This window comes from Zootoca vivipara, chromosome 3 (genome assembly GCF_963506605.1).
Source record: "Zootoca vivipara chromosome 3, rZooViv1.1, whole genome shotgun sequence".
NCBI lineage: Eukaryota > Metazoa > Chordata > Lepidosauria > Squamata > Lacertidae > Zootoca > Zootoca vivipara.
This window is the reverse complement of record NC_083278.1, coordinates 11,694,373-11,719,298: the sequence shown is the minus strand read 5'-3', so window position 1 is coordinate 11,719,298 and position 24,926 is coordinate 11,694,373. Positions and strand designations below refer to the sequence as shown.

At 46.2% G+C, this 24,926-nt stretch overlaps 1 protein-coding gene across 5 annotated transcripts in view; it reads right to left on the bottom strand.

Moving 5' to 3' along the window:
- The window catches only part of PLCB1 (phospholipase C beta 1), a 441,431-nt gene extending 426,677 nt beyond the window's left edge, over positions 1 to 14,754 (bottom strand). For 3 of the 5 annotated variants that reach the window (XM_035110112.2, XM_060272416.1, XM_060272417.1), the window contains exon 1: positions 13,754 to 14,261. In XM_035110112.2, coding sequence (XP_034966003.1) covers positions 13,754 to 13,894 — 141 coding nt within the window. In that variant the 5' untranslated portion in view covers positions 13,895 to 14,261. Of the gene's footprint in view, positions 1 to 13,753; positions 14,264 to 14,301 lie in introns of those variants that run through there. The other 2 variants (XM_060272415.1, XM_060272414.1) reach the window with 2 other exon arrangements.
- Between the last annotated feature and the right edge of the window lie 10,172 nt (positions 14,755 to 24,926).

The following is a 24,926-nucleotide window of genomic DNA, read 5'->3' as shown; positions in this document are numbered from 1 at the left end:
TGGCGCATGGGCGTACCCAGCGAGGGGCGGGGGGCAGCTGCCCCCCAGAAGCAAAATAAATAAATAAATGGTTATAAAGTGATGAAACGAAACGAAATTAGGTAGGGCGATGGCGAATAATCAGTTGTTTACCACACTGAAATGGTGTAAAAACCGAGAAGTATCTTGAGCCACCTAGCGACTGATAGAGGAATCTATGTCAGCCAGCCATTGGGATTCAAGGGAGGGAGGTCTCTAGCAGGCTCTAGCAGAGAGAAGAGGGAATCTTCTAGAGGGGTCTAGTGAGTTCCACGTCACTAAACTGAGCCACCCGCCGCTAAACTGAGCCGCCCGCTATTAGTTTACCTTCTTATTTACAATTAGAAGACATCGAGGCTGCCTAAATGGATATAAGAAACTGGTTCCAAAAGGGTAAGTTAAGTAATTTCCGTAGAAAATTAAATTGTAAAGGGTAAAGACCTGGCTCAGAAGTACAATGGGAGAGGACAGACTGACTGGGTTGTATTTGATGAGCGTCCATCGGAAATTCTTCAAGGAAAATCAGGACTGGATTGAAACGAAAATTTTGAACAAGTTTTCTTCAAACCCAAGAAAAATGATATTAGTATAAGACATGTAACTAGAATAAAAATTTTAAAAAATTCAAGCAAATAATTGTAATAACTACCGTAATGAGGCACTGCTATAATTATATATAATTTTCTTTAAATTTTGGTTTCATTCGTGGGCAGCACGGGGATATGCTCCACTTCTGCCTAGCCCAACTGAGCTGGAAAGCTATTGGGGCTTGCTCAGTAGGGCTGGACGATGTATCTTGGCTGTTGCTTCTTCCCCTAAGGTGCGGAGGAAGAAGCAACTGAGCAGGGCCGGCTCGTCGTAGACCCCCGGTGGCGCAGGGCACCATGGCGCCGGCCCGCCAGGAGGGCGCCGTGAGCTGCGCCCGCCCACTAGCCGGCCGGTCCGCCGGTCCGCTGCGCAGCTGAGCGCGGCGCCCACCTGCCCACCGCGCTGGGAAACGGGGCGGGAGGGTGCCGGAGAGATCACGCTGTGCCCGCCCGCCCGCCATGCAGCAGCGCCGCACCCACCCGCCCACCGCGCCGGGAAACGGGGCGGAAGGGCACCGTAGAGATCCGGCGCACCATGGCGACAGGGGCGCTTAAGACGGCGCTGCAACTGAGATACATTCCAAACATCGTTGTAGATCAGAATATTACGGCATTTAGCTGCTGATATATCACGATGTTGAAAACCAGCCCTAACACCTGCCCATTGTTGTGAGGACTTTTGTCACTTGTTGGGCCTGCGCTGCCATGTTCAGTAATACAGGAGAAATAGAAGTGGCTACAGGATAAGACATGGGTCCACCTAAGCAGATCCACCAGCACAGAGTAGCCCCCACTTTAAGCCACAAACTTGCTGGGCCCTCTGCCCTTGTTATGGCTGCCCTGATCTAATGAGGAACAGTGCCACAAGTGCACAGTATGTTTTGTAACGAATCTACTTCCCTACTGGAAAATCTCCCATTGGAACTCAAGTTCAAGGGCACCGCCCAGAACCACATGCTAGCTTCTACCAGATGACTGGTAATGAGAGAGGCATGTACTGTTAAAGCAACCCATGTCCCATATTGACAACTGACACCAGCTCAGCTCAAAACAAAGTCTTTTTTAACGTTAAGAATCAGTGGCCTCATCTGTATAGCCTCACTTAACACACAACTCTTGAGATGTATGGTTTAGAAAGCTAACAGAGGGCATCCTCAACATTGCATTGACACGATTAGGGAAGAGAAGGAAGGAAAGCAAAGTGAGAAACTCTTTTTAATATATAAAGCAGTTGTTTATTGAATTTATATCCCAAAGGAGCCCAAAGATACAGAATGAAATAATGCAATATGCTTTGAATCCTTGGTGGAGATAAAAAATGAATGAGTCTTCTAAAAGTATTTTGATGCTGGAGAAATATTAAATTGTCAGAAACTCTCAATTAACAAACCTTATGTATTTGAAGAGCAGACAGAACTGTAAGCAGCTGTGTATATACATACATACTTAAAAATGTGTGTGGATATGCATGTATCTATATGATATACTATGTACTACTGTGTATAATATTAGGAATCCTATTCATATGCATATTGTTGTTATTTTAAAAAAACAGGAATAGGGAAACTATAATAGAAATTGTGAAAGGGATATCAAGACACTCCATTCTGTCCAACCTGATCAAATGTAGGAAATGTTCAAGCCGAACAGGATGAGGGAACAACTGTATAGTTAGTTTGCATTGTGCAAAGTCTGGGTACAGCTTCCATGTTGAAAACGTTGAAATCAGCCGTCAGGACTTGTAAGCGCCACAACTAAATGTGCTTGGGGAGTGGGAGAGGGTATTTCATTAACAACACCCCCTGATATTTTCCATTTCGAAGCCTGGAACACTGAGGACAGTCAATACCCTCTCTACTCCAGGTGAGTAAAGCTTTTGTCTGTCCAAATCATTATGTAAAACCACAGCTTCTTAAAAGCTGTATAGGGAAGGAATTTTCATCAAATAAAATTATCTATTGACCTACATTTAACCTGCTGCATTTGCTTACCACCAGTGGTTCAGCTAGCTTGCTTACGTCTCCAGGAGTCATTCGCCCTAACCTTCTGCATTGCTTGTGGCATCTCTGACCTGGTTTCCAGGAGGGGCTCTGTGGTCACTCGATCGCTCTGCATCAGTCTGCAAGATGGCTTGTGAACTGCGTGAGTTTACATACGCCAATTTATTTTTATTCATTTTCATTTGCCCTGTCCAAATCTACGTTACTCTTACTCATCAAGAAAAGGACTCTCAAGGCAGCTTGTCCTATTGGCCACCAGGATTCTGCAATGATCTGCTGTTGCTGCTGCAGGCAGGCAGCTGCCCTTTGAAAAGATGACTAAAACAAATGCTCACAGGGTGTGTATTAAACAAACAAAACCAAATGAGTCTGCAGCAAAATGTTGCAGCACAGGCTGCTCCTGTTCAGTTCTAACCAGTCATACCCTCTCTTCTAGGATCTCTGAGCGTGCTCAGTCTGAAGTGGGGAACAGACTGGGGGGGGCAACAGTCCCTCATTAGAGTTTCCCTCCTAACATTTTTTTTTGTATTTCTGTAAATCTAGGGGTTTCTCAGGGTCTGCCAACAGAACCATCCATACACATGTTTAGGCTGCATCAGGATTCAGACTTGGAGAACGAGTTTGCTGTTCTCATATAGCAGGCATAGGCAAACTGGGCCCTCCAGATGTTTTGGGGCTACAACTCCCACCATCCCTAGCTAACAGGACCAGTGGTCAGGGATGATGGGAGTTGTAGTCACCAAAACATCTGGAGGGCCGAGTTTGCCTATGCCTGTCATATAGGATACTAAGAATAGGAGGTCTGCAAAAGAGATGATGAGAACCTATCACTGATTTAATATATATTTTACATGGCAACTGAAAACATGCCTCCCTTTCTTCCCTTTAAATGCACTGCATTGCTGAGCTTACTGTGGGTGTTTTGAGTAGAGGCAGGTTTATTTAAGGCTGTCAGGCATTTGAGGAAAATAGAAACCCTTTTCTGCCACACTAGCATCTTTTAAAAGGAGATGAAAGCTTTTAGTCTTCCCCTTAACGCTGCTGTAACGGGGTGACTCCCTACTGTAGTGGCTCAGTAGCAACTGTAATGCACTCGACACCTGGCAAGAGGCACTTTTATCCATTCTTACTTCACTTTTTCAAGCTTTAAGCTCTGGCTCTGAGCACAGATTCTGAGGTGGGCACTGGCATCAATACTATTGCCCCTTCTGCTAGTTTTCTGACCAGCACAAAGTCACAGTCGCTTGCAAAGATCAGTTCGTGCAGCATTTCAGTTTGTGTCAATCAAAATTTTAAAGAATCAAAGGCTACTTCAGAACTTTAAGTTACAATAAAATAGCAGGATGGGCCCATTTTATACAGTTGGGGTGAGGAATCAGAATGTGTTCAACTGGCCCAAACCAGGAATCCTCAGTGTTAAAGTTTAAAACGTTCCCCTCTTGCCTCTGCCTCAAACTTCTGCAAAAGCCTCTTCTGAACTACTGGGAGCAAACCTCCTGTTACTGTTCAACTTCCCAATTAACTTTGACTTCTTTGCCGGGCCTGTGCCTCCAACCAAAGAACAATGCTTGGAACAGCCAAACAGTAACCTCTTTCTATCCAAAGCTTTGTTTTCTTTTTTGCATTCTGCCCAGCATACTCCTTAAGAAGGGCACTTAAGAAAAAGATGTATCTGGGATGAAAGACACTTTGTCCTACAAGATTTGCAATACATGCAAATTTCACAGCACCAATGGTAGCATTTAATTCTCGATTTTACCTACATGGAAACCTCACTAGACATCAGTGTTAGAAACTCAAGATATATGAGGTAAAGGTAAAGGGACCCCTGACCATTAGGTCCAGTCGTGACCGACTCTGGGGTTGCGGAGCTCATCTCGTGTTATTGGCCAAGGGAGCCGGCGTACAGCTTCCAGGTCATGTGGTCAGCATGACAAAGCCGCTTCTGGCGAACCAGAGCAGTGCACGGAAACACCGTTTACCTTCCCGCCGGAGCGGTACCTATTTATCTACTTGCACTTTGACGTGCTTTCGAACTGCTAGGTTGGCAGGAGCTGGGACCGAGCAACGGGAGCTCACCCCGTCGCGGGGATTCGAATCACCAACCTTCTGATCAGCAAGCCTTAGGCTCTGTGGTTTAACCCACAGCGCCACCCCTAGGCGCCAAATGGCTCCATAAACTAAGGTTACAGTTTAAAGAAATGGAATGTCTAGTTACCATTTGGGGGCAAGATGGTTCTAAAGTCTTATTTTTCAAACGATCAGTTGACCTGAAGGAGCGTCTCCACCCCCCATCGTTCTGCCCAGACACTGAGGTCCAGTACTGAGGGCCTTCTGGCGGTTCCCTCATTGCGAGAAGCCAAGTTGCAGGGAACCAGACAGAGGGCCTTCTCAGTGGTGGCGCCCCACCCTGTGGAACGCCCTCCCATCAGATGTCAAAGAGAAAAACAGCTACCAGATTTTTAGAAGACATCTGAAGGCAGCCCTGTTTAGGGAGGCTTTTAATGTTTAATCGATTATTTTATTTCATTTTTCTGTTGGAAGCCACCCAAGAGTGGCTGGAGAAGCCCAGCCAGATGGGCGGGGTATAAATAATAAATTATTATTATTATTATTATTATTATTATTATTATTATTTATTGTGATTGATTATCAGTTAAACATGTGGCTAGTTCAGATGACAACCTTAAGCTAGGTTAAGAACTTAAGGAAGCAAAGACACTTTATCCAGGGACAGTCCATGAATGGTAGTGTAACTGGGCCCTGCCAATTAGTGATCCTTGCAGGCCCATGGTGCCATTGGCCAGTTCCCTACCCCTGACCCCAGGGCAGCTTACAGGCAAAAGGTGCCAGGTTCAGTCCCTAGCATCTTCAGTGGAAGGGGTAGCAGAGCTGAAATATCTCAGAGCAACACTGACAGTGAGAGTAGAATTGGGCTAGACGGATCAACGCTCCAATTAATCTGGAGGGACCATGGCTCAGCAGTCAGGCACATGCAGACGGCCTCAGGTTTAGACCCTTGGCTTCTTGGGCCTGCAAGACAGAGCTGTTCCGCCAGGCCTTTGGTCGGGGCCCTGTCTGACCCCTCTCCTTTTACAAGACCCTGCATATAAGTGGCCTCTCTAACTCTTCTCACCGGCTCATACAAATAGCTGAGCCTGGTGAGGACTTAAGGTTCCCAAGCCCTATATAGTTATAGTTCTAATTTGTGGGTAGCCATCTGATCTTATTTTGATTTTAATCCGATTTTAAGTTGCATTTCAGTCGATTGCTGATTTTTATGTCTTAATGTACAGTGGTGCCTCGCAAAACGAAAGTAATTCGTTCCATGAGTCACTTCGTCTTGCGACAATTTCGTCTTGCGAAGCACGGTTTGCCGTGGCAAGAACAAAAAGAAAAAAGAAAACTGCTGAAAAACTTCGTATTGCGAAGCGCAGCCATAGAAAACTTCATCTTGCTAGTCACCAAAAACATCGCGAAACGCTTTCGTATTGCGAGTTTTTCGTTGCATGAGGCATTCGTCTTGTGAGGTACCACTGTATTATATATTTCTATCTTAGCCACCCTGAGCCCGGTTCTGGCTAGGGAGGGTGGGATATTTTAAAAAACATTATTATTATTATTATTATTTTATTCTCAAAGGCATAATTTTAGGGAGCAGGTGCTGAGAAGGACCTTTGCCCAAAACTTTAGCAAGCTGCTGCTGCTAGCTAGCTAAAGTGGACAATAGATGAATCAGGGATCCAGCTCAGCACATGGCAGCTGTATAGGTTCATAAGAAACCCATAAGAAAAGCAAGGCATAGTCAAGATATTCAGATCCTTTGAAACTGAAAATTTAACACATGTTCTTTCTGCACAGCATGGCTATTCATGGCGGTATTTAATTCCGAACAGGCAAGCTGCACTCTGAGCAACATCGCCTTTTCATGCCATTTTCAGGAAATCGGCAAGGAACATTTCTCATGTCACATAATGGCTTTTCGTGTCGCCTTCTCTCCACCACCAGAACGGTGCTGTAATAATATGTGGGAGACTGAGTCCTCTTGTTAACAGATGGAGCAAGCAGCTAGCTACATACAACCAGCTCCTATGCACTGCCACTTCAGCTCTTTTTTCCCTGGTGGGACACAACAGTTCCTACAGCTCCACACGGAGACGGGAAAAGAGTGAAAGCAACTCTGGCTGTGGAGGTAAAGCACAGGAGCATCTTTTAAGTAGAGGGGAGGCTAAACCCCATCAGGGCACAACTTTGCAGCAGAAGTCAAGGGCCTCACTCTGCAGAATGATCATGAGGTCCCCCAAACACAGCAGGGCCGGCTTACCACATTGCAAAGTAAGCATAGGAGCCAACTCCTAAGGGCTGAGGTCCCTTCGCCAACCCCTAAAATATTTTAGGGGGTCGCCCTCCCCCCAAAGTTGATGAACATTGCCATTCAAATGGTGTTTGTGCTCCATGTCTTGTGATCGATTGTGCAAGGCAGTGGTTACCTGGGCCCCCCAATACTGTACTGCATCGAAGTGAACTGACACACATTGTCATCTAAAGGAAGGGGGGGTATTTTAAGACAATTAAGGGGCAAGTGGGGCTCATCAACCCAGGAAGGTAACCCATCTAGGAGAAGGAAGACACTGCGCCTAGATTTCTGCTGCCTTGCAGGATATCTTTAGGAGAAGAAAAGGCTAAGGAGGGTACCAAGGTATGGAAAGCCGGTGAGCTGAGACCAGCGTCAGCTCTCTAAAATCTCAGGTAGAGGATTTGTCCAGACCTGCTGTTTGCAAAGCCTTTTGAACTGAGCCTTGGACCTTTGGCATACAAGGGGGCCGCACTGAAAATGCAGGCTAGAAACAAGATATTTTTTTTAAAAAAAAAACCATGTATGCTACAACTGAGCTATGGCTTTCCTACAGCCTACTAGGTGCAGAGGATTCTACAACAGGCACATTTGAAATTGATCATGGGACCCACTCCCTCCTCCTCACTCTCAGGATCTACCAAGAACAGCCAAGTGCAAAATCCTTTTTGCCCTTTGGGTGGGATCAGGCCCCAAGGATGCATCAGCAAGGCTACAATACTATCCCACTTACTCTAGTGAACTTTGTGGGAATTGTTTCTAAGTAAACAGTGTTACTAAACATGCATAAAATTGTGCTGCAAACACAGCTTATCACTCGGTAGGGCAATGAGGGCTCTCAGCGCATTAGTCGTGGCTCATTCAAGCACAGCAATTAGTCAGTTTATATTTATTCAGCTGGGATTTGTGCTTGCACTATTGTAAACTTTAAAGTACATGGTAGCTTTTTTTTTTAAAAAAAAGTTCTTCTGCATCCTGCACTAACTAAAGCTTCCAAAGACAGCCTCGTGTACAGGGCATTTAGCCTTTCCCAATAGCAAAGGTGCTATAAAGGGATTACATCCCAAAATGTTGTCTCATTTTAGTTTTTAATTTTACCTGGGCGTCTCAGGAGTAAAGGTTACATTTTTGCTGTTGCCGCCTCAGCTCGCAACTTTTCCAGAACCTGCCCATTAATCAGATGGGATTATCCCTCACGCATTCCTATTCTGCTTTGGCAGAACTTAAGAAGCTGCAGAAGCATGGCAAGGATACAAGGATACTTTCCATCCTGCTTTGGTGTACCTGCTTCTGCTGTTCATCAACTTGAAATCTGAAGGTTGGATCAACGGCCAGATGTAGAGGGGTGGGGAAAGAGGGGCAGGCATACACTGAGGGGGAGCAGAGATTGGCATGAAGGATCCTATATAGTGTTTTATCTGCATTGGACTTTAATACAACTTTGGACTGAACAGACAACATCAGAATCCAGACATGTCTCACATCTGGATTACAACAGATCCAGTGATATAGCTCCCTAAAGATTTCCCACATCACAGGATATGCACTCTTGAGTTTTACAGACTCAGATATATACGTTAGGCGCCAAATTGCTCCTTAAACCAAGGTTGCAGTCGCCAAAAGGGAATGTCTGGTTGCCGTTTTCTGAACCACTGAGCCACTTGGGCTTGCTGATCAGAAGGACAGTAGTTCGAATCCCCATGATAGGGTGAGCTCCTGTTGCTCTGTCCCGGCTTCTGCCAACCTGGCAGTTTGAAAGCACACCAGTGCAAGTAGATAAATAGGTACCGCTGCGGTGGGAAGGTAAATGGCATTTCCGCGTGCTCTGGTTTCCGTCACAGTGTCCCGTTGCGCCAGAAGCAGTTAAGTCCTGCTAGCCACATGACCCAGAAAAGCTGTTTGTGGGCAAACGCCGGCTCCCTCGGCCTGAAAGCGAGGTGAGCGCTGCAACCCCATAGTCACCTTTGACTGGACTTAACCGTCCAGGGGTCCTTTACCTTTAAGGCAGCTCTAAAGTCTTATTTTTCAAATGATGGACTGAATGTGATAGATGCTCAGTTAAACATCTGGCTAGTTCAGATGACAACCTAGAGCTAGGTTAAGAACTTTGAGGACTTAAGGAAGAAAATATACTGGACCTAGGGACTGTCCACATATATATTGGCCTATTCTGACCTATTTTTCTTAATAGTGACTGTTCCTGCTCAGGCTGCACATTTTGGGTCTTGAAATTCATTCTGATAGTGCGGATAAAACATAACAAGATAGAATTCTATAGGATGCGTTGCTCATGTGTGAAAACAGTCAAGATCCAATGATTCCCAGGCATGCAATTCCAGATAGTGGAGATGTCAGGTGCCAGGATGGCATTCGGACATCTTTACTTGGTTACAAATGGCCAATAGTGAGGTACAAAATGCACCTGGCAAATTTCAAACACTGCACTTTTCGTGCACACCAGTTTGTTTTCTCTTGGTACTAAGGGCCAGGCTAGGAAAGTCAGAGAGACCTGCAATTGAATCTTCCAATGTATTTTATTTGGGTTGAAGTTGCAGAGTAGTGGGTTTTAAACTCTGCATACAAGCCGCTCTATTAGGTGTTGCTATTAGAGCACTTCCAAGAAAACGTTTATTGTGGACTCAAGGATTGCTCGTGCGTGCAAGTTTTGTGTGGTGGTACCTGCATCCCAATGATCCAGATTCCATGGAAAAGTTCAAATAAAAGCTCAGAAACAGTAAATCCAGATTAAATGGAGGGGGGGATGGGATAGCATTTTGATGAGAAAGACAACAAAGGAAAAAAACCCAAAAAAACAAGCATCACAGCAGGGCCGTCTTAAGCATATTGGGCGCCCGGGCACTGTGGTGCTAAGATCGCTCCGGCACCACCCACCCCCGCCCCGTTTCCCACCGCAGCTGTCTGGTGGGCGCAGCTGCGCAGTGCCCCCCTGGTGGCCTGGCACCCTGCGCCACCCAGGCTTGCCTTAGAGCTGGCCCTGCATCACAGAGTTCACAGCGACCTGCTGTGTGAAAGTACCCTCAGCCACAGAGGGCAAAAATAGGACAAGATTTGTTTTCATGGTTTCCACTTCCACAGTTCATAGTAGCTATGGGATGTTGAATGGGAGCGAAGGGGAGCGAGAAAGGAATTAAACTGTCCCCACCTGTCCCCCATGGCCTCTTTTGAAACAGACATCAGGAGATCTGATCCCAGAACTGTCACATCTAGTTGGCCTTAGGATTAGAACAAGAGACACGTTGGTTTTATTCATTTGTGACCTTAGGGCTAACTGTGGTTCTAGTTCCCAGGACCAGTTCTATACAAAGCTCTTTAACTTTCAGCGAGGACAGAGTTTGTTCATTGCTGTTCGAAGCATAGCAACACTTCCAGGACTTGATATAAACACACAGCTTTTACGTTGCTTGATGTCGATGCCAAGAGCATAGACAGAACGAGGGGGGGGGGTAATTTCAGGCATGGCCTTTTAAACTCTCTTTTCAAAGAACACGTTGTCTGTGACCTGCCTGACATATCTGAAGCCAACACTGATGGAACAGCTGCCTGCAAACATTTTGAAAACTTGGCCACAGAAGATGCTGATCTAACTTTACCCGCAAGTGCTCCCACAGTTTGTCGCAGCTGCTATTAGTGACACTGATTACTTAGGACATCGTTGCACATATAGGAAAGGAGGTCAGTGCTCAATATCACCACACTGACTGGCAACAACTTCCCAAGTTTTCAGATATTCCAAGGCAGATGCTCTACCACTGAGCTGCAGCCCTTCTCCAACTCAGTTGGTATAACCAATGGCACCTTCACTATTTGGGGTTGGACTAGATGACCCCCGGGGTTCCTTCCAACTCTACAATTGTTTGATTTAATAAGAGGTGCCTGCCTTGTAATCATGTTCTTTGCCTCCCTTTGGTATCCAATGCATGAGCACTGGTTTTGCCTTAGTGAAGGAACTGCAGAAATGTCTTTGATCCTGACTTCTACCAAAGCATGCCTTCAGTGCAGCATATTGCCAGTTTTTAACCAATGTGTTACATTTGCTCCTCTGACGCTATACACCGAAAAGCCAACATGTGTTCGGAAATGCTTGGCACCTCATTTTTTCCTCTGCTGCTTTCCAGATGTTTAGGACAATTCCCATCATCCCTGACCATGCTGGCTGGGGATGATGAGAGCTGGAAGTCCAACAACACCAGGAGGGCACCAGGTTGGGGAAGGCTGCTGCCGAACAAAAGAGAAATTCTTGTGATTAAATCCATCAAGACCTGGCTGGCCAACCTAAAACCAACAATCTTATCTCCTTTAAAGCGACATTTCAATAGCAGTCAAGTTAATTGTACTGCAACCCAATTATACGCTAGATGGGCACTGACATTCTTTCCTTCCTCACTAGGAGGAAGACAATTGCTCTTAAACATCTTCCTCATGAAAAGTTGCATCTTCTGAACCCATAAAGTGGATTATAAATGCACTGTTTCACAGATCACCAGCAATTCTGTTCAGAATCCAGATCTTGCAGCGTTTCTGATAAGTTGTTCTCCGCCAGTTCCATGTTTGGGCATCTAAGCATTTAATTTTTAAGGCTTATTGAAATGCCAGCTCTCCCTCAATTCAGTTTGCTACACTTAAATACCCGTTAGGGTCACAAACAAGTCCCGCTTCAAGTTGAAAGGGCTTATCAGTGCTAAAGCCCCAACGGAAACACTTTTTATCTTAAGCTGTTTAACCACTGCCTGGGCCTGACTGCTCCATTAGACTATATGTAGACATCAAGACCAGAGATATGGAAATAAAGCAAGACTGGAACTGCCACTCTTCGTTTTAAAAAAACAAACAAACTTCAGCTTCACAGCATCTTTCTATATGAGAAAGAATATTTACACTATTCCTGCATCCAGCAAAACCCACTCCAACTAATGTCCATTGTAATAGGAAATGAGAAACAAAAATAACATAACCTGTTAAAGTTACAGGTAGGTAGCCGTGTTGGTCTGAGTCGAAGCAAAAAAAAAAAAAATCCTTCAGTAGCACCTTAAAGACCAACTAAGTTTTTATTTTGGTATGAGCTTTCGTGTGCATGCACACTTCTTCAGATACCTGAAGAAAAAGTGTGCATGCACACGAAAGCTCATACCAAAATAAAAACTTAGTTGGTCTTTAAGGTGCTACTGAAGGAATGTTTTTATAACCTGTTAACTTAAACAACACAACCTGTTAACATAACCTGTTAGCTTAATTTCAGGTAGAAGTGGAAAGAACTTCTCTTTCTTTTTCTGCCTTAGGATCTCCACGTACAAATCCAAATTCTGAAGCTGTATCAAGTTCGAGAGAGAGCACAGCAAGAAATAAACCAAGCCAGCTTCTCTATAAAGCGATGCACAGAGAAGTCTGGTGTGTCGAACCAGTTATGTTAGCAAATTAGTTTTCAAGGTTTCATGTTTTTATTTTTTTATGGCCAAGCACTCAGTGATGTGAGCCACCACCTGCCGTGATACAGTCTAGGTGCAGGTGGAATACCTGTGAGAACAAGACCACAGTGTACTCTTGCTTGTTCCTATGCCTATCAAAACAAGGGTCACGCCAGAAGGGGGAAGAGGTGTCACTTTGTAAATAACTGCTTGTTACTTGAGCCAGTGAAGCTCTCACCACATGCGCCAATTTCTACCCTCGACACTAACAAAGCCAGAAGGTAAGGCGCAAAAACACCATGCCCCATAACGAAACAACTTCCCTTTATAACCTGTACCTTAAAAGGCAAATTGTGGAACGCAACAGTAATAAAGAAGCAAAAATAAACTAGATTCTACATACTAGAACTGTAGTGTCAAACGTATTACCACCTTCTCTCCATTTCCTCAGTTACCTGTTTTAGAGTGCAAGCTTCCTGGGAAACGGAGGTCTTCCAACTTTTGTCTATGGAATCTGTAACACTCAATTTACCAATGTCACTGTATGCACCCATAATAAGTACGTAGTTATATGACAGCAAAAACTATGAGGATCTGAGAAACTGAGTGAAGACTAGCTTACAGAGAGGTTTCTGTATCTAAACAGAGCACTAAAGAGTGCAAAAAATCAATTTTTAAGGAAAAGATCTAGTAGCAAACTTTCTTTAAAAAAAAATCCAGTTCCAAGTTCCACTTAGAAACATGGCTGGGGGCTAGACCAGAGGACCCTCAGGATACCTTCTGACTCTACAATTCTATTATTATTTTCCCTTCAAAAACTGTGTGTGTGTGTGTGTGTGTGTGTGTATGCACACACACACGAAAGCTGTGCCCGTTTCTTCTCAACACAAGCACCAAACTGCTTGTCTAAATCCACATCAATGCATTTGAGTTGCTTGTTGCCAAGGGTAACTAGTTGGGAGTCAATGCTCTTCCAATGTTTCGCCACAGAAAAATCAGACCGGCTCCACCTTCCTGTTTCTCTCCCAACTTTAAGGCTGGCAGCACCTGCACTCCCGCATCCCACCCCACTCGCAGGACCCTGCATTTGTCAGGATGCCTCGCAACCCATGCGACAGCATTTTTGCATCTTTATCTCCATGCCATCCATCCATCCTTTCAGAAAAAGAAATGGCATAACCCAATCCCAACTCTGCCTCCACCACTCCACTTTATAGAGATTTCTGGGTTTTTTCCCCCCAGAAGCCCCCTCAATGGACAATACATAGGGAGAACTGCCAGATCCCCAGTCAAGCCCACTGGTACAAATTCCATTCATGCCCACTTCCCTTGCCTGTCTCTCAAGAGTAAGTCTTTCCCAGCCCTTGGCACCTTTGGCTGGACTGGATCACGCCTCCTGGAATCGTCGGCATGCAAAGCACTGAATCGTAGAAACATAGATTTGTAGAGTTGGAAGGGACGGCGTGGGTCCTCTGTTCCAACCCGCTGGCATGCAAGGAGCATGCACAACATGGGGCTGGAACCCACGACGCTGAGATCAAGCGTCTCCTGCTCTACCGACCGAGCTCTCCCAGCATGTACTCTGCTCCGGAGCTAGGGCCATTTGGGGAAACCTCTGCTTGCCCAGAAGCAGCTGAAATTTGACCCGATCCCCGATTCTGCGTCTCAGCAGAGCCTATCTCAGACACGTGTTTGTGTGCGACCCAGCCACCGAGCCAGATGGGCACCGCGCGCCCTCGGCGAGGCACCATCCCGCACATGTGGCGATCCCCGCGGCGGATGCGCTCTGGCCGTTGCGCTATTACGCGTAGCGTTTCCCCCTTGCATCCCGGCACCCTCCATCCATCAAGGGGAGAGGGGAGAGGGAGCAAGGAAGGTCGGGCAAAGGGCAGCCGAGGCGGCGCGCTCAGCAAACTTACATCGTCCCACTTGACGAAGACGGTGCCTTTCTTGAGGCTGGCCGAGACGCGGACCGGCTGCAGTTGGAGAGCGTGCACCCCTGGCTGTGCCCCGGCCATTGGCAGCAGCACATCGAGGCTTCCCAGCGGAGGAAAATGGGAGACAGAGGGAAGGCAGGCAGGCGGAGGAGGAGGAGGAGATGGCAGCCGGGAAAAGCCAGAGCCTGCCGGGATCGCTTGTCTTGCCGGTGGTGAGGAGGAGGAGAGCAGCAGCGGCAGCGCTGCAAAACGCTGCTCGCCAAAGGCAGGGCGAGCCGCACGCGCGCCTACAGCAACGAGCCACCCATTCCGCGGCACATCCTATATAGCGAGCGAGAGACGGAGAGAGGCGCGCGCGCGCATACACACACACTCCCCCCACACACTGGCTCTTCCCGCTGCTCATGCAAATGCTGCTGCCGCCCTCTCCTTCCTTTCCCGGCTGACTCGTCCCCCAACTTTTCTCCGCGCTCAGGGAGCCTGCGGGGAAAGGAGGCAGGAGGGCAGCGCCATCTGCTGGCCCACGGCGCTGCCTCAGCTAAGGGCGAGCAACCTCGCCACATCGCTTTATTATTATTTATTGAATTTATATACCGCCCTGTAGCCGGAGGTCTCAGGGCGCTTCACAGAATAAAATGGAAATGTAAAACTACAAAATAGTTAATCAAAATAAAAACAACAACCCAATAACGCCAAACCACATTTTAAAAGGGCATAGGATGCTTTAAGATTAGCATCGTTTGGAATGGACCAGTGCAGCGGTTCCCAACCTGTGGGTCGCGACCCCTTTGGGGGTCGAACGTTTCACGGGGGTCGCCTAAGACCATCAGAAAACACATTTTTCCGATGGTCTTAGGAACCGAGACACCGCTTCTCTATCCATCTCCAGACGGGTCCGCCCACATGCAGATATGCCCACAGCCTAGTCTCTAGGCTCCCTCGGCCTAAAAGTGAGATGAGGGCCACAGCCCCATAGTCGCCTTTGACTGGACTTAACTGCCCTGAGGGCCTTTACCTTTACCTTTTACAGGTGGGATTGAGGATTACTAGGATAAGTAGGGCACCCAATAAAGCAACCTTAAATTCATCGTATAAGGTTTTAAACTGCTTTGTTATTCTTAAGCAACTAAGTACAGTGGTACCTCGGGTTACAGACACTTCAGGTTACAGACTCCGCTAACCCAGAAATAGTACCTTGGGTTAAGAACTTTGCTTCAGGATGAGAACAGAAATCGCGTGGTGGAGGTGCAGCGGCAGCGGGAGGCCCCATTAGCTAAAGTGGTACCTCAGGTTAAGAACAGTTTCAGGTTAAGAACGGACCTCCAAAACTAATTAAGTTCTTAACCCGAGGTACCACTGTACAGGTTTATTGGCTGTTTGAATTTGTATACATTTGCATATGATTAAAAAAAAGAGTTCCAATTTCAGAATATTCATTTATCTGATTTTTAGATGTGGCATAATAATTTCACAGCAGGAAGTTTGAAAGTCTATCTCTCTGTCTCTTGTGTGTGTATGAAGTGGAAGCAATATTCTTCGAAGTTGGCATGTCCACCTGTTGCCTTTCCAAATACTTGTATTAAGTAATAGGTAAAGATATTGGTTTTCGACCAGTGTGTCATGGCACCCTAGGGTGACTTGAGGAACGTTCGGGGTGATCCGGTGGGGGGGGATCATTGCAGTCAATTATCTTCCTGCACCTCTCTGTCTCCCTCTCATTTGCCCATCACCATTGGGCAAATGATGGTATAGAGCAGCCTTTGCCAAGCTGGTATTCTCCAGAGCCTTTGGACTACAAATCCCATCTATCACAGCATTGGTGGAGGCTGGTGAGAGTTTTACTCCAAAATATCTTAAGGGCACCAGGTTGGGGAAGGCTGGTACAGAGCTCTGGAGAAGTGGAATTCACTGGCAGGAATAAAACAAACAGCTGGAAGACAGCGTGGGCACAGTCAGGGAGAGCTTAAAAGGGACAAGGAGCTTGGAAGCGGGAGACAAACCAATCAAGGGGATGTCACAGTAACCTGACTCAAAGGATAAATAAAATTAATAGTCCACAATAACCCAACTTAGCACATCTTATACAAGAGAAAGTCAATTTGCATCACTGCAGGAACTGATTAGTGCCCTCACCTGGGCTGTTTCCAAATTTTTGTGTTGCTGCCTTCAGAAACACATCATTTTTAATCACCAATGTTTGCATCTCAGGTAAACTTAGTCTCTATGGATTGTGGTTCTAAGAGGGGGGGGGGAATACGTTTTTTCCCCCTTTGCATCTTAACATGAATGCCCATTAATTGGCCAAATCTGCTGCTGTGATCCCCCCTGCAAAACCCCATGCTCAAGTATCAGAGATGCTTTGAGCATCCTACACATGTTGGCATCCATCTGCATTGGGAGAGAATGAAGGAGTGCACAAGGGGGAAGGGGGAAGTCAAACCGTTGAAGGGTTAAAGTGCCTGCTGTGGCTGTAGAGACTGAAATGGGAAAGAAATGTTTTGTTGCAGCTGGGGCAGGTGAGGGCATCTGGCTGTGCTGCTGCAGACGCACCATGGCATTTCTTCTCTCTGGGCTCCTCCCAGCAGTCATTCCTACTCTGGTCATTGCTATAATTTCAGAACCTGACTGTCTGTCTCCAGGCACTGTGGTTGTCCACATGGCAGGCTTGGTGCTGCCACATTTGCAGAAATCTTTATAACTCAGAGTTGGTCTGCCGACAGTCCTGGTACCTGAAGCCAGCTCCCTATAGAGGGAGGGATCCTGCCATCTTCCATTCTGTGAGCTCACTCACAGGTTTAGACCACAGAGCCTCTTGGGCTTGCCGGTCAGAAGGTCAGCGGTTTGAATCCTCGTAACGGGGTGAGCTCCTGTTGCTCTGTCCCAGCTCCTGCCAACCTAGCAGTTCAAAAGCATGCCAGTGCAAGTAGATAAATAGGTACCACTGGGGCGGGAAGGTAAACGGTGTTTCTGTGCGCTTTGGCTTCCATCACGCCGTTCCATTGCGCCAGAAGCGGTTTAGCCCTGCTGGTCACATGACCCAGAAAGCGGTCTGTGGGCAAACGCCGGCTCCCTCGGCCTGAAAGTGAGGTGAGCGCCACAACCCCATAGTCACCTTTGACTGGACTTAACCATCCAGGGGTCCTTTACATTTTTTTACCTTTACTATAGCCTGTGAGTTAAGCCCAAACTTTCTTTCATTATGCATTTCCTCCTATAGTTCCTAATAGCCTTGCCTTCTTACTTGTTGGTATTGGCTTCGTTCTATACCATGAAGTTGTTAATAGATGAAAACTGAACAGTTCAAGTGTTTAGGAATCAACATCTGCCAACCCGGGACATGGTTCAGAAAAGAAACATGAAAACTGAAGTTTCCTTCTTTTTTGCTTCCATGACTGGCTGCTGCTTTGAAAGCCAATTTCTTAACAGTTTAGTCATTCTCTTTTCACTTTTTTGAACCACTAAAAAGCATTCCTTTAATGTGAACTTCTGTTTCACAAAGCTTCCTATTTCACAACTTCAAAATCAGTATGGGCGTTTAGCTCGAAGCCCTTTTTATAAAACTTTATCTTGAGATTTTTTCATCAGATTTTTATTTGCTGCCTGAAAGGACACTCTTAAACCTGGCTCTGTTTGTCAGTTAATATTGGTTTTGTAACCTCCATGTTCTTGTTTGGGCATTTTTTGAGGAGGGAAAGTGATCTATTTAATTGATTCATGGGTGTTTTACCCCTATCAACTTAACATCCAAAACTGAATCAAAAGACAGTGATGTTGGCCTGGATCAGGCATCCCCAAACTTCGGCCCTCCAGATGTTTTGGACTACAATTCCCACCTCCCCCGACCACTGGTCCTGTTAGCTAGGGATCATGGGAGTTGTAGGCCAAAACATCTGGAGGGCCGCAGTTTGGGGATGCCTGGCCTGGATCACATGTCAGAATAAGTCAGGGTACACGCTTACTATGACTGTGCAAATCCCCAGGAGGATTTGTGTAAATCACTATTGCGTGGCTCTCTCTTGGTTGGAGCCATACTCACAGTAGACCCATTTAAATCAACGGTACTTGAATCCATTTGATCTATCTGAGCCTACTCTAAATATGGCTATCTGGAGCCAAAGCACTGACTATTGCCAAATATACCTTGATCAATCTCCATAACTTCGTTATTCTAAAGGAGCCCTACTTTGCGGTCTACAAAACCTTTTCAATTTTGCACCAGATAGATCTGTTTCTCTTGTATGGGCTGTAATGTCTGATCAATGACCAGGTTAAAGGAGATATTCTGTGTATACCCTACATATTGTATAGTTAAACTTTCTAAAATGTAAGCACTATTAAGAAGACTTTAGCTGTGGTCAGCAACGATTGATGAAGCGAACTGGCAGGAAGTAATACAATGTCGTTCCAGTCACCATGCTTGAGATTTGCAGCTTTAGCTTTTATAGTATGGCACATAAATTGATTTTATTTCCATCTATTCAATGAGTTTCTGAAGGGAGCATTAAAATATCCTAGCCAGAAGCAGTGCTCTTAACTGAGCAAGCACTGTGCTTCCTCAACTAAGGAAGGGCATCATTAATCAACAAGCCCTGCCAAAAAATAGATATCCTTGAACACAGCACCACCTATGTCCAGGATTTCACATTCAGGACGTAGAGGTTAGCTGGGGTGGTAGTCACTATTTGTGCATCATAGAATTGTGCAGCTTTTAGTGTAAAATCTACACTACTTCTGGGTTTACAATGTGATCGTATCCCAACCTTCTTCCTCCTAAGAATAAGGCCAGTAGCATCATTTCATCCAAAGTTTGTTTGTTTGTATACCGCTTTATATTTTTAATAAAAATCTCAAAGCGGTTTGCAGCATATTAAATCAATAAAACATTAGCCGAGCGATGTTCCTCCGGCCTCATGAGGAGCCTCTTCAGTAGGGCTGGTGAGTTGGAACAGGTCCAGGGCGGTTGGAACAGATCCAGGCCAGCTGGAACCAGACCAGACCACTTGTAACCGGTTCAGACCGATTGAAACAGGTCCAGGCCAGTTGGACCACATCTAGGCCAGTTGGAACCAGCCCAGATCAGTTGGAACCGGTACAAACCAGTTGGAACAGATCTAGGCTGGTTGGAACCAGACCAGACCAGTTGGAACTGGTCCAAGCCGGTTGGAACAGGTCCAAGTCAGTTGAAACTGGTTTAAGCCGGTTGTAACAGGTCCAGGCTGGTTGGAACCAACCCAGACCAGTTGGAAGTGGCTCAGACAGGTTGGAACAGGTCCAAGTCGGTTGAAACTGGTTTAAGCTGGTTGTAACAGGTCCAGGCCGGTTGGAACAGGTCTAGGCCAGTTGAACCAGTTCCAACCGGTCTGGGCTGGTTCCAACTGGCCTAGACCTGTTCCAACTGACTTGGACCAATTCCAACCAGCTTGGACCGGTTTCAACCGGCCTGAACCAGTTCGGTTGCCTGGTCGCACCACAACACATGCCCTCTTTGAGGGAGGACACAATTTATACTCTCTGCTGTGCTGTATTTTCATTTTTTTTACATTGGTTGTGTTAAGGCAAGGTTTGGCAGAGGTTTGGCTGCTTAGTTCACAAGACAGCAGCTGGTACCCTTGCAAGACAAAATTGGACTCCATCAGTGGGATTTATCTCCTTCAGTTGCCAGTTCAACTTGTTCCTTTTTGCTCAAAGCAACTGCAGGGATGGTAGGGCAGAAAAGGAGCATCCATAAATAAGAGGGAAATGAATCCAGAATGTTAAGAGTTACACCTCTGAACCGTTTTATCTCCAGCTCCATCCTTATTCCTACATTTGGAGAGAGAGCACTTGCCTGTAGTATGGTAATTTCATAGTGCTACGCTTACACCTTTATCTGGAACATAAAGATTCTAATAATGCAAAAGAAGCCTTATCTGCTGTAAGCCTGGACAGGAGACCTGCTCATCCCAGCTTCCATCGCATGACAAAGGCTCACGTTCTATTGCTGCCACTTCATACCAAGTGTAAAAAGCATGTATGCTTTAACACTGCAAAGTGTTAATGCATCTGGGTTTCTGATCAATAAAGCCAGATATGGCTGAAACTGGCTTTTTGCAATATTCAGTGCAAAGTAACATGACCTGTAATGGTCATTTTCCAAAGCCATTTCTTAGAATCCAAAACCACACATGCTTAAGTCTGTGTACATTTTCAGAGATGCGGGTCACTCTTGAACACCAACACTGCCTGCTATACATTATGCATATTCTGACCTACTCATTTTCCACGCTCCCAGGGTAGTCTAGGAAAGGCCCAGTTCTTTCTTCCACAAATGTAATGAAGACTGAAGCGTGTGCAGTACCTAGTGCCCAGTGCCCATGTCCTCTCCAGAGCAAGGAGACACTTACTTTAAAAAACAACAATAGAAGATCAATCACAGCTGCTTTGACATGGCTGTTAAAGAGGAAAACAGTGTGTGGCTCAACAAAGTTCTACTGCTTTGAAGTAGCTTTCTTGTTTCCACATGCCACTCCTACAATCTGGGGCTTATTTTTTAAATTATTATTTGCCATTACTTTTAAATTTTCCAGAATGGTCCAGTATTCAAGTACAGCTGCATACTCCGAGTTTGATGTCTATTTCAGGTTTAACGAGGCCTCCCCTTATTACCATATCACAATTTGTTGAGGAAGTGCACATTTTCGACTTTTCCAAATAGGACATGAAGGAAGGGGGGGGGCCTAATTAAGAGTAGCTTCAGGCAGTGTTTTATAGCTTCTAAACAAGTTGAGAAGGTTTGCGCATGAGGAAAATTCTTGACCTATTTACAGTCTTTGGAATCATACTGTGGCCTCGTACATTTTGGATCATTTGGCCAAGCATACACACAGACCTCTGCTTATAATGAATTTCAACCACTCTCTCCTAAGACCCAGAGACAGCTGTATACTTACAGCTCCACCAAACCCATACAGAGTGCTGTGCATGCTATTTCCATAACCACTTGTGGAACTAGCTCATTGTAACCAAGTATAGATAGTGGAAGTTAGCCCAATGTGGCATTTGCCCATTCCTTGTGATTATGTTCGTGCAAGGGGATGGAAACGGTTAATGTAGATTGACCAATGAGAAAGCTCAGAGGCGGAGCCTACCTGGTTTTGAGGCTCAGCCCAGGGGTTTACCAAGGGGAGATAGAGGAGTGAGGGCCAGGCAGAGGCAGTAAATGTCGAACCTAGTGGTTGAGACAGTTAGAGTGAGAGAGAGGGACAGAACTGAGAGAAGAGTGTGACAGTGTGAGATAGTGCTACATCTAGTTAAAGGCGTGCATTTGAGAAACCGTTCTGAACATATTTAAAACTTGTTTGTTCTTCAATAAGCTTTAATCTTCGTTGTTGACTTTACAAACTGACTAAGACTCAGTATTTCACCAGAAGAAACCTGGATGGTGGCAGCAGAAGAATAAAGCAGTGGTGTACAGGTCAATAGTCCATGAAACGACCGGGGGCTCTGTATGAACGCCACACCCAGCCAAGAGAAGCGAGTGGCGTCGTGGTCTAAACTACTGAGCCTCTTGGGCTTGCCGATCAGAAGGTCGGCGGTCCAAATCCCCGCGATGGGGTGAGCTCCCTTTGCTCTGGCCCAGCTCCTGCCAACCTAGCAGTTCAAAAGCACGCCAGTGCAAATAGATATATAGGTACCGCTGCGGCGGGAAGGTAAATGGTGTTTCCATGCACTCTGGTTTCCGTCACAGTGTTCCATTGCACTAGAAGCGGTTTAGTCATGCTGGCCACATGACCTGGTAAGCTCAAGAAAGCTGTCTGTGGGCAAACACCGGCTCCCTCAGCCTGAAAGTGAGATGAGTGCTGCAAACCATAGTCACCTTTGACTGGACTTAACCATCCAGGGGTCCTTTACCTTTACTTTACTTAGCCTGGCCTACAGCGCATGTCTTTTCTTCATCCCAAGCCTGTGAGCACATCTGCCTAATTTCTTATCCTGAATCACTTTGCCAGTCCAAACAGGAGAGACTACACCAGGAAGCTCTGGAATGGGACACCTCCATGGTTAGCATCGTCAGAGCAATTCCCACCAGATTACCAGTGCACTGTCCAGGCATACTTTCTCTGGCGCATACCAAAGTTAACTCCCCTGCTATAGAATCACAGAATCAAAGAACTGTAGAGTTGGAAGGGACCCTGAAGATTATCTAGTCCAGGGGTTGGCAAAGCTTACGGAGCCTGGGCCACTCCACTCCTCTGGAGATCTCTCTGCGGGCCAGATCACGTGCACACATGCACGCATTCACAGAAGTAGTGAATTTCTGGTGCTGCGGAGGCATCTGCCTGCACATGCGCATGCTCAGACACTATTTCTGGCACCGAGGAGGCGCCTGCGTGCGTGTGCGCAAGTGCAGGTGATGTTTCCAGCACGTAGGAGGCTCAGAGGAGGCTTCTGCAGCTTCCTATTGGCTGCAGAAGCTTCCTGCAGCCAATAGGAAGCCCTGCCAGTGCCGCGGAAGTGAGTCCCCGAGCCGTGCTGCGCCAGTTTAGTGCAGCGCGGGGGGTCTTGCTGAGCAGGCGGCAGGGTTCAGGGGTGGCTCGGGGGCCGCTTAAACAACCCTGCAGGCCGTATCCACCCTGCAGGCCTTAGTTTGCCGACCTCTGATCTAGTCCAACCTCCTGCAATGCAGGAATATGCAGCTGTCCCATCCGGGGATCGAACCTGCAACCTTGGCATTATCAGTACCATGCTCTAACCAACTGAGCTATACTTGAGGGTAACTGAGAGCAGCAAGGTGCCACTGTGTAGGTCCAGACAAGGAAAGCTGTTGTTGTTGAGGGTGGGTGGAGCAAGAGTCACTGAGGGACGGAGCCAAAGACAAAGGCGTTCTGGATTAACTAATTCAGAATAAAAGACGACTTGCTTCAATGACTACTTTCGATTGGAGTTCCCATTCCTATGCAGATCTTTGCAGAGTTAAGCCTGAATAGGTCAGATGGGGAGATTCTGTTTCATAGCGCTGGAAAGTGCTATTTCCTAAGGGTTCTGGGAGTTGCTAGGAGGCTCCTGTTCCCTTCACAAATCTGCAATTCCCCAAGTGGATCAACATCAATCCCTCTTCCATGGGAACTGTAAGAATCGTAGATCTGCGAGGGGAATGGGAACCCCTCCCCAAACCTCTCAGCATCCTTAATGAACTGTGCTCCTCAATATCATTACACTGCTTTAAAGTGAGGATGGGGCCCAAGCGACTGAGGGCTTGGAAAAGGCGGGATGCAGTTCCCTAGGGACTGCGGTAAACAATGGGGGGAAATTAACAGAGAAGTCTACTCATTATCCAATTACCCATCCCCGGGCCATGTTTCCATACACTTTTCCTTTGTTTACAATCTGTCCTAATAGACTGGTGGTAAAGTTGGAAGCCAGGTCTTCATGGCCCGGCATGACACGTACACACACACGATATTCTGAGAAGCAGAAACTTTTCTCCTTTTCTCCAGGTCATCACATGTATGGATCCCTTTACTCATAGAATAGGTGCAGGGATTCGAGGGGTGGGACATTCCCTGGTCAGTGCTACAGGGTTTAGTGTCTGTTACATAAGCGAGTGCTGGAGATATATGGGCTCTTGTTAATATTCACGGTCGTTTGATTTCCTCTGCAAACTGCAGCTGCACTGCTTTGATTTCTTCCCAGAGAGCTCTCAGTTGCTCCATCTTGGCTCGCTCACCACTTCCACAGATTCTCTTACGGAAAACACAATCCCACTTTCAACACTACTGCTATGTATTCCCCAATTCCCTGAGTAGTGAGGCATTCCAGGATTCCCCAATAGGCTTTCGTTTCCCTTTGCATGAATGCATGCCAGCATACTTGGGAGACTCCATGCGCTTAAATAATATTTGCTTTATTTACATCTATACAGTGCTCTTTTTCTAGAAGAAGAGGTACTACTGGAACTCACCATGAACACCTCATATAATGGCAATGGTGCTCACCTGAGAGGTGCTGGAACTGAGTTCCGGCTTTAAAAAAGCTCTGCAAATATATAAAAGCAGAGCATAGTGGAGAGGTATAAGCAGACAGCATGATTATTCTTCTGGTTAAGAAGGGGGGAGAGACTCTGTTCCCCAATCTCAAGTCATTCCATCTAAACTCTCCCTTTTTCTTTTTCAGTCTAATGATCTTCAAACTATAGTTTCTGTCCCTCCCTGCTTGTAGAGCGGTGGTCTGAGACCTGACCTCACCAGTGAAGGAGAATGAACAATTCAGAAAACAGTTGTGGTCATGAGACCTGAACATTATTTCATTCAAGTCCTTAAAATTCATTTACAGCAATCAAGCTGGCCACACTAGCTTCCCCTTGATCTTAAGAAGGTTAGTTGGTCTGAACCAACAAGGTCTTTTCACGGACTGAATGCTATAAGTAGGTCTTAAATTCAGGACCGACTGTGCCTTGAAACTCCCCTTGACTTCCACACACACACACACCCCGGCCTAGAAACAAACATTCAAGTTTTGCTGTTGAGCGGGACGATACACAAACTGCCCAGCATGTATGGTTCCGTTGTACACAAAGTCAGAGGTGTGTTTTTTTGTGTGTTTTATTTTGAGAGCTACTCACTGCCCTG